Genomic DNA, 10,000 nt, shown 5'->3' with positions numbered 1-10,000 from the left:
CATCGGTCAGACGCACAAACACACACACACACAACACACAGAACACACACACACACACACGGAGCTGTAGTTTTGTTTTGTTTGTTTTCGTACTCAGCTCCTTTTTTCTCTTTAGTTCAGTCGAAATCAAAACTCCAAACGATCCAGATGATTCTAGTGAAGTGTGTGGAGTTTAAAAACACAGTGGAGCACTTCCTGTATCACCACATGATGACATCACAAGGTGGAACAGGAGTGTTGTCAATTTGAGAGATGAACTTGTGTTAAATGTGCAGGTTTGTGTTAAACATGTGAATGAAACAAAACACAAAATACAAAACACAACTCCAGGAAACAACAACAGAACAGAACAGAACAGTGTGTGTTGGTTTGTTGTGTTGTGTGTTTATGTGTTGTGTGTTTATGTGTTGTGTGTTTATGTGTTGTGTGTTTATGTGTTGTGTGTTTATGTGTTGTTTTCAGGTGCGTGCTCTGAGGGGCCCCTGAGGCAGTTGTTTGTTGTTTGTGTGTGTGTTGTGTGTAGAGCCCGACCGATATATCGGTTGACCGATATTTGCGGCCGATATGAGCACCTGGATGCATATCAGTTATCGGCCGATATGTTTGCTGATATGGGCCAATATTTCACGTGGTCATGTGATACGTCGTTAAAAATCTTAGACTCTCTACATTCTGTTCATTTAATCCAATTTACAGACAGATAAATGTCCAAATATGTGGCTCCGCATCAGTATTTATCTGTGGAGTCATTTGTCTGTGTGTGTGTCCGTACTGTCCCTGAACAAACCACAGAGTCGCGTCACTCACATGTGTTTCTTTACAGACACAGATACAAACACTGAGATTATTTTCTTTTTACGGACAATTGGTTTGAGTCTGGATTAAAGGGACATTTATTAGTTCAGACTTGTGATGTGGGAGGAGCCTGTGTGAGGCTGAGTGTTGGAAATATGTCGACTCTGAAGCTGGTTTTGGTAATTTGTTATGAGTTATCTGCTGTGTCTCCCGCACATAAACAGTCGGTTTTCTATTGGTCTGTTGTAAAGTGATTATATTGTTCGTATATTTGTTACTGAAGCTGCATTGATGTAGATGAACTGTGAACAGACGTGTGAATTATGACATTTGCGCATATAAGTGTTTTCTCTTTCTCTCACTTTTTTTCTCTTCTCGCCGCGTGCAGATTCGTGGTTTGGCTGCGGCAGCAGCTGAAAACGAAACTTTGAGAAATTTGTGTGTGCATAGGATAAAAAAAACAACAACAAAAAAACAAAAAACGAGCATATTTGGCTGTAGTTTAGCATAAAATAAATAAGTCCCAGTTTAGTCCTTTTTCAGTCTTGGTTTAGACCTGGTTCAGTCCTGATCCAGTCCTGCTTTAGTCCTGCCTGCAACTAAACAATCTGTAGAGTCGCTTGGGAGCCAAAAGAACCAGCAGCTTTTAGTGAGCCGAGCCAAAAGAGCCGGTTCTCTAAAAAGAACTGGAATCCCCATCACTAGTGTGTAGAATGTGATGCAAAAATACCATTAGTCCGACTGTCTGTAAATATGATGTAAAGAGTCAGAAGAACAATAAATGTTTCCTAAATAAACCCAGTTTAAAATCCACCAGAGCCAAACCGAAGTTTTTTAAACAATTCAACATTTACAGTGAATTTTTACATCACTAAATATATCGGCAGCTCCAACTCCCATTATATCGGTTTCATATCGGCCACAGCAAAATCCATATCGGTCGGGCTCTAGTTGTGTGTTTATGTGTTTATGTGTTGTGTGTGTTGTGTGTGTTGTTTTCAGGTGCGTGCGGTGAGGGGCCCCTGAGGCAGTTGGCCCCTGATCACTTTGACTGTGTGGTGATAGACGAGTGCGCTCAGGCTCTGGAGGGCAGCTGCTGGATTCCCCTCCTCCTCGCCCCCCGCTGTGTGCTGGCAGGAGACTACAAACAACTGCCCCCCACCATCAAATCACCCAGGTACAACTGCCCCCCCACTACAAACAACTGCCCCCCACCATCAAATCACCCAGGTACAACTGCCCCCCCACTACAAACAACTGCCCCCCACCATCAAATCACCCAGGTACAACTGCCCCCCACTACAAACAACTGCCCCCCACCATCAAATCACCAAGGTACAACTGCCCCCCACTACAAACAACTGCCCCCACCATCAAATCACCCAGGTAACAACTGCCCCCCACTACAAACAACTGCCCCCCACCATCAAATCACCCAGGTACAACTGCCCCCCCCACTACAAACAACTGCCCCCCACCATCAAGTCCCCCAGGTAACAACTGCCCCCCACTACAAACAACTGCCCCCCACCATCAAATCACCCAGGTAACAACTGCCCCCCACTACAAACAACTGCCCCCCACCATCAAATCACCCAGGTAACAACTGCCCCCCACTACAAACAACTGCCCCCCACCATCAAATCACCCAGGTTCCTTCCACTGTCACTTCCAGAGTTTGTATTTTCTTCTTCTTCTTCTTCTGTTGTGTGTGTTGTTCAGCGCCGCCTCTGGAGGTCTGGCTCTGAGTCTGATGGAGCGTCTGATCCGTCTCCACGGCGACGCTGTGGTCCGGATGTTGACGGTCCAGTACAGGATGAACAGCGCCATCATGGACTGGGCATCGAAGGAGATGTACGAGGGCAGACTGAGGGCACACGGCTCTGTGGAAGAACACCTGCTCAAGTGAGAACTTTTATCTACACACTCGGATAAACGGGCGCCAGTGTGGGCGCCAGTGTGGGGCACATGCGGGGCACAGGCGGGTCACATGCGGGTCACATGCGGGTCACATGCGGGTCACATGCGGGTCACATGCGGGTCACATGCGGGGCACATGCGGGTCACATGCGGGGCACATGCGGGGCACATGCGGGTCACATGCGGGTCACATGCGGGTCACATGCGGGGCACATGCGGGGCACATGCGGGGCACATGCGGGGCACATGCGGGGCACATTGTACCTGATGATTTCTGTGAGTGACTAGAATCATTCACTCACAGTAAAAACAACACAAACCTGCACATGAAGAATATAAATGTGACCTGGTCCTGTCTGTGTCAGATTTTCTGTATTTGTCGAATGTTCAAAAGGTTAAATATGTTTTTTTTTTCACGTTGGTAAATGAGATGATTGTTCATGTTTGTGGTTTTGTGGAGGTCACAGTGTTCGTCTTTGATGAGATGTTTGTGAGCAGAGATCTTCCTGGAGTGGCAGACGTGGAGGAGACCGGACTTCCTCTGCTCCTCATCGACACGGCCGGATGTGGACTGAACGAGACCGACGACCCGGACGAACTGTCCAAAGGAAACTCAGGTCAGACCTGAGCTCCCGATACGAGTCGTCACTCATAACTCTAACTCATATTTGTGCTCAGATTAAATCAGGTGAGGACGGGACTTTACAGACTGAGAGTCTCTGGAGTAAAAGTCACACCAGGAAAAAAATACACAATGAACAAGAAAAAAAACATACAAATGTCGCACATAATTATTTAAGATACCTACACCTGATACACCTATCCCCGCCCCCGAGACAGATACACCTATCCCCGCCCCCGAGACAGATACACCTATCCCCGCCCCCAGGAGAGAGATACACCTATCCCCGCCCCCAGGAGAGAGATATACCTATCCCCGCCCCCAGGAGAGATACACTTATCCCCGTCCCCAAGAGAGATACACCTATCCCCGCCCCCAGGAGAGAGATACACCTATCCCCGCCCCCAGGAGAGAGATACACCTATCCCCGCCCCCAAGAGAGATACACCTATCCCCGCCCCAAGAGAGATACACCTATCCCGCCCCCAGGAGAGAGATACACCTATCCCCGCCCCGAGAGAGATACACCTATCCCCGCCCCCAGGAGAGAGATACACCTATCCCCGCCCCAGGAGAGAGATATACCTATCCCCGCCCCCAGGAGAGATACACTTATCCCCGCCCCCAAGAGAGATACACCTATCCCCGCCCCCAGGAGAGAGATACACCTATCCCCGCCCCCAGGAGAGAGATACACCTATCCCCGCCCCCGAGAGAGATACACCTATCCCCGCCCCCAGGAGAGAGATACACCTATCCCCGCCCCCGAGAGAGATACACCTATCCCCGCCCCCAGGAGAGAGATACACCTATCCCCGCCCCCAGGAGAGAGATACACCTATCCCCGCCCCCAAGAGAGATACACCTATCCCCGCCCCCAAGAGAGATACACCTATCCCCGCCCCAAGAGAGATACACCTGTCCCCGCCCCCAAGAGAAATACACCTATCCCTGCCCCCGAGACAGATACACCTATCCCTGCCCCCAAGAGAGATACACCTATCCCCCCCCCGAGACAGATACACCTATCCCCGCCCCCGAGACATATACACCTATCCCCGCCCCCGAGACAGATACACCTATCCCCGCCCCTGAGAGAAATACACCTATCCCCGCCCCCGAGACAGATACACTTATCCCCGCCCCCGAGAGAACCTGAAACCTGCTGAAATCTATAAGACACTGACATGATACAGACAGGACAGAGGCTCTTTCTGCAGGAGACATGTGCAGTAGAGCCAAGTGACAGTGGTACAGGAGGAACAGGAGCAGCAGATACTCACACACAAGACTAGAGCGCCCCCTGTTGGCTTCAGTGTGAACATAACAAACATCTGAAACTATATATTATAAATATAAATAATATAAACCTATAAGTCACACTGGAGTGTAAGTCTCAGGAAACACCCAGACTATGAAAAACTGTGACACTTAGTCTGAAAAATCCAGTAGTGAATGTTTTGGTCAGAGTTTTGGTGAGAGTTGATGCTGAGTGTTTTTGTGAGTGTTGCTGAGTGTTTTTGGGAGTGTTTTTGGGAGTGTTTTTGGTAGTGTTTTTGTGAGTGTTTTTGGGAGTGTTTTTGGGAGCGTTGCTGAGTGTTTTTGGGAGTGTTTTTGTGAGCGTTGCTGAGTGTTTTTGGGAGTGTTTTTGTGAGTGTTGCTGAATGTTTTTGTGAGTGTTTTTGTGAGCGTTGCTGAGTGTTTTTGTGAGCGTTGCTGAGTGTTTTTGTGAGTGTTTTTGTGAGTGTTTTTGTGAGTGTTTTTGGGAGTGTTTTTGGTAGTGTTTTTGTGAGTGTTTTTGGGAGTGTTTTTGGGAGCGTTGCTGAGTGTTTTTGGGAGTGTTTTTGTGAGCGTTGCTGAGTGTTTTTGGGAGTGTTTTTGTGAGCGTTGCTGAGTGTTTTTGGGAGTGTTTTTGTGAGCGTTGCTGAGTGTTTTTGGGAGTGTTTTTGTGAGTGTTGCTGAATGTTTTTGTGAGTGTTTTTGTGAGCGTTGCTGAGTGTTTTTGTGAGTGTTTTTGTGAGTGTTGCTGAGTGTTTTTGTGAGTGTTTTTGTGAGTGTTGCTGAGTGTTTTTGTGAGTGTTTGCTGAGTGTTTTTGTGAGTGTTTTTGTGAGTGTTGCTGAGTGTTTTTGTGAGTGTTGCTGAGTGTTTTTGTGAGTGTTGCTGAGTGTTTTTGTGAGCGTTGCTGAGTGTTTTTGTGAGTGTTTTTGTGAGTGTTTTTGAGTGTTTTTGTGAGTGTTGCTGAGTGTTTTTGGGAGTGTTTTTGGGAGCGTTGCTGAGTGTTTTTGGGAGTGTTTTTGGGAGCGTTGCTGAGTGTTTTTGTGAGTGTTGCTGTTTGTTTTTGGGAGTGTTTTTGTGAGTGTTGCTGTTTGTTTTTGGGAGTGTTTTTGTGAGTGTTGCTGAGTGTTTTTGTGAGTGTTTTTGTGAGTGTTGCTGAGTGTTTTTGTGAGTGTTGCTGAGTGTTTTTGTGAGTGTTGCTGAATGTTTTTGTGTTTTTGTGAGCGTTGCTGAGTGTTTTTGTGAGCATTGCTGAGTGTTTTTGTGAGTGTTTTTGTGAGTGTTTTTGAGTGTTTTTGTGAGTGTTGCTGAGTGTTTTTGGGAGTGTTTTTGTGATTGTTGCTGAGTGTTTTTGTTAGCGTTGCTGAGTGTTTTTGTGAGCGTTGCTGAGTGTTTTTGGGAGTGTTGCTGAGTGTTTTTGGGAGTGTTTTTGGGAGTGTTGCTGAATGTTTTTGTGAGTGTTTTTGTGAGCGTTGCTGAGTGTTTTTGTGAGTGTTGCTGAGTGTTTTTGTGAGTGTTTTTGTGAGCGTTGCTGAGTGTTTTTGTGTTTTTGTGAGCGTTGCGGAGTGTTTTTGTGAGTGTTTTTGGGAGCGTTGCTGAGTGTTTTTGTGAGTGTTTTTGGGAGTGTTGCGGAGTTTTTTTGGGAGTGTTTTTGTGAGCGTTGCTGAGTGTTTTTGTGAGTGTTGCTGAGTGTTTTTGTGAGTGTTGCTGAGTGTTTTTGTGAGTGTTGCTGAGTGTTTTTGTGAGTGTTGCTGAGTGTTTTTGTGAGTGTTGCTGAGTGTTTTTGTGAGTGTTGCTGAGTGTTTTTGTGAGTGTTGCTGAGTGTTTTTGTGAGTGTTGCTGAGTGTTTTTGTGAGTGTTGCTGAATGTTTTTGTGAGTGTTTTTGTGAGCGTCCCCCGGGAGAGAGATACACCTATCCCCGCCCCCGAGAGAGATACACCTATCCCCGCCCCCAGGAGAGAGATACAGCTATCCCTGCCCCCAGGAGAGAGATACACCTATCCCCGCCCCCAAGAGAGATACACCTATCCCCGCCCCCAAGAGAGATACACCTATCCCCGCCCCCAAGAGAGATACACCTGTCCCCGCCCCAGGAGAGAGATACACCTGTCCCCGCCCCCAAGAGAAATACACCTATCCCCGCCCCCGAGACAGATACACCTATCCCCGCCCCCGAGACATATACACCTATCCCCGCCCCCGAGACAGATACACCTATCCCCGCCCCTGAGAGAAATACACCTATCCCCGCCCCCGAGACAGATACACTTATCCCCGCCCCCGAGAGAACCTGAAACCTGCTGAAATCTATAAGACACTGACATGATACAGACAGGACAGAGGCTCTTTCTGCAGGAGACATGTGCAGTAGAGCCAAGTGACAGTGGTACAGGAGGAACAGGAGCAGCAGATACTCACACACAAGACTAGAGCGCCCCCTGTTGGCTTCAGTGTGAACATAACAAACATCTGAAACTATATATTATAAATATAAATAATATAAACCTATAAGTCACACTGGAGTATAAGTCTCAGGAAACACCCAGACTATGAAAAACTGTGACACTTAGTCTGAAAAATCCAGTAGTGAATGTTTTGGTCAGAGTTTTGGTGAGAGTTGATGCTGAGTGTTTTTGTGAGCGTTGCTGAGTGTTTTTGGGAGTGTTTTTGGGAGTGTTTTTGGGAGTGTTTTTGGGAGCGTTGCTGAGTGTTTTTGGGAGTGTTTTTGTGAGTGTTGCTGAATGTTTTTGTGAGTGTTTTTGTGAGCGTTGCTGAGTGTTTTTGTGAGCGTTGCTGAGTGTTTTTGTGAGTGTTTTTGTGAGTGTTTTGGGGAGTGTTTTTGGGAGTGTTTTTGGGAGTGTTTTTGGGAGTGTTTTTGGTGAGTGTTTTTGGGAGTGTTGCTGAGTGTTTTTGGGAGTGTTGCTGAGTGTTTTTGGGAGTGTTGCTGAGTGTTTTTGGGAGTGTTGCTGAGTGTTTTTGGGAGTGTTTTTGTGAGTGTTGCTGAGTGTTTTTGTGAGTGTTTTTGTGAGTGTTGCTGAGTGTTTTTGTGAGTGTTGCTGAGTGTTTTTGTGAGTGTTTTTGTGAGTGTTGCTGAGTGTTTTTGTGAGTGTTGCTCAGTGTTTTTGTGAGTGTTGCTGAATGTTTTTGTGTTTTTGTGAGCGTTGCTGAGTGTTTTTGTGAGTGTTTTTGTGAGTGTTGCTGAGTGTTTTTGTGAGTGTTGCTGAATGTTTTTGGGAGTGTTTTTGGGAGTGTTGCTGAGTGTTTTTGGGAGTGTTTTTGGGAGCATTGCTGAGTGTTTTTGTGAGTGTTTTTGTGAGTGTTGCTGAGTGTTTTTGGGAGTGTTTTTGTGAGTGTTTGTTTTTGTGAGTGTTGCTGAGTGTTTTTGTGAGTGTTGCTGAGTGTTTTTGTGAGTGTTGCTGAGTGTTTTTCTGAGTGTTTTTGTGAGTGTTGCTGAATGTTTTTGTGAGCGTTGCTGAGTGTTTTTCTGAGTGTTTTTGTGAGTGTTGCTGAGTGTTTTTGGGAGTGTTCTTGTGAGTGTTGCTGAGTGTTTTTGTGAGTGTTTTTGTGAGTGTTGCTGAATGTTTTTGTGAGCGTTGCTGAGTGTTTTTCTGAGTGTTTTTGTGAGTGTTGCTGAGTGTTTTTGTGAGTGTTGCTGAGTGTTTTTGGGAGTGTTCTTGTGAGTGTTGCTGAGTGTTTTTGTGAGTGTTTTTGTGAGTGTTTTTGTGAGTGTTTTTGTGAGTGTTGCTGAGTGTTTTTGTGAGTGTTGCTGAATGTTTTTGTTAGCGTTGCTGAGTGTTTTTGTGAGCGTTGCTGAGTGTTTTTGGGAGCGTTGCTGAGTGTTTTTGTGAGTGTTGCTGAATGTTTTTGTGAGTGTTTTTGTGAGCGTTGCTGAGTGTTTTTGTGAGTGTTGCTGAGTGTTTTTGTGAGTGTTTTTGTGAGCGTTGCTGAGTGTTTTTGTGAGTGTTGCTGAGTGTTTTTGTGAGTGTTTTTGTGAGTGTTGCTGGAGTGTGTGTTTTTGTGAGTGTTGCTGAGTGTTTTTTGTGAGTGTTGCTGAAGTGTTTTTGTGTTTTTGTTTTGTGAGCGTTGCTGAGTGTTTTTTTTGTGAGTGTTTTTGTGAGTGTTGCTGAGTGTTTTTGTGAGTGTTGCTGAAGTGTTTTTTGTTGGAGTGTTTTTTGGGAGTGTTGCTGAGTGTGTTTTTGTTGGAGTGTTTTTGGGAGCGTTGCTGAGTGTTTTTTTGTTGCTGAGTGTTGTTTTGTGAGTGAGTGTTGCTGAGTGTTTTTGTGTTTTGTGAGTGTTTTTTGAGTGTTGCTGAGTGTTTTTGTGAGTGTTGCTGAGTGTTTTTGTGAGTGTTGCTGAGTGTTTTTGTGAGTTGTTGCTGATGAGTGTTTTTGTGAAGCGTTGCTGAGTGTTTTGCTGAGTGTTTTTTGAGCGTTGCTGAGTGTTTTTTTGAGTGTTTTTTGAGCGTTGCTGAGTGTTTTTGTGAGCGTTGCTGAGTGTTTTGAGTGTTTTTGTGAGTGTTTGCGTTGCTGAGTGTTTTTGTGAGTGTTGCTGAGTGTTTTTGTGAGTGTTGCTGAGTGTTTTTGTGAGTGTTTTTGTGAGTGTTGCTGAGTGTTTTTGTGAGTGTTGCTGAGTGTTTTTTTGTTGCTGAGTGTGTTGCTTTTTGTGAGTGTTTTTGTGTTGCTGAGTGAGTGTTTTTGTGAGTGTTGCTGAAGTGTTTTTGTGAGCGTTGCTGAGTGTTTTTGTGTTGCTGAGTGTTTTTGTGAGTGTTGCTGAGTGTTTTTTTTTGCTGAGTGTTGCTGAGTGTTTTTGAGTGTTTTTGCTGAGTGTTTTTTTTGTGAGTGTTGCTGAGCGTTGCTGAGTGTTTTTGTTTGCTGAGTGTTTTTGTGAGTGTTTTTGTGAGTGTTGCTGAGTGTTTTTGTGAGTTTTGTGAGTGTTGCTGAGTGTTTTTGTGTTTGCTGAGTGTTTTTGTGAGTGTGTTGCTGAGTGTTTTTTGTGAGTGAGTGTTGCTGAGTGTTTTTGTGAGTGTTTGCTGAGTGTTTTTGTGAGTGTTGCTGAGTGTTTTTTTTTGTGAGTGTTTTTGTGAGTGTTTTGTTTTGTGAGTGTTTTTGTGAGTGTTTGCTGAGTGTTTTTTTTTGTGAGTGTTTTTGTGAGTGTTGCTGAAGTGTTTTGTTTTTGTGAGTGTTGCTGAGTGTTTTTGTGAGTGTTGCTGAGTGTTTTTGCTGAGTGTTTTTGTGAGTGTTGCTGAGTGTTTTTTGTGAGTGTTGCTGAGTGTTTTTGTGAGCGTTGCGGAGTGTTTTTCTGAGTGTTTTTCTGAGTGTTTTTGTGAGTGTTGCTGAGTGTTTTTGTGGGTGTTTTTGTGAGTGTTGCTGAATGTTTTTGTGAGTGT

At 45.3% G+C, this 10,000-nt stretch overlaps 1 protein-coding gene across 2 annotated transcripts in view; it reads left to right on the top strand.

The window, feature by feature from the left end:
- The window catches only part of ighmbp2 (immunoglobulin mu DNA binding protein 2), a 36,217-nt gene that overhangs the window by 14,516 nt on the left and 11,701 nt on the right, over positions 1-10,000 (top strand). For both annotated transcript variants that reach the window (XM_020937978.2, XM_020937977.2), the window contains exons 8-11: positions 1-5; positions 1,798-1,972; positions 2,518-2,700; positions 3,214-3,332. The exon at positions 1-5 is cut by the window's left edge and continues 137 nt beyond it. In XM_020937978.2, the coding sequence (XP_020793637.2) occupies positions 1-5; positions 1,798-1,972; positions 2,518-2,700; positions 3,214-3,332 (482 nt within the window). The remainder of the gene's footprint in view (positions 6-1,797; positions 1,973-2,517; positions 2,701-3,213; positions 3,333-10,000) is intronic.

Source organism: Boleophthalmus pectinirostris, unplaced genomic scaffold (assembly GCF_026225935.1).
Source record: "Boleophthalmus pectinirostris isolate CB_2022bp ecotype Guang Dong unplaced genomic scaffold, ASM2622593v1 HiC_scaffold_2, whole genome shotgun sequence".
Lineage (NCBI taxonomy): Eukaryota > Metazoa > Chordata > Actinopteri > Gobiiformes > Gobiidae > Boleophthalmus > Boleophthalmus pectinirostris.
Note: the sequence above shows the minus strand (reverse complement) of the source record. Positions and strands in the feature narration are given on the sequence as shown.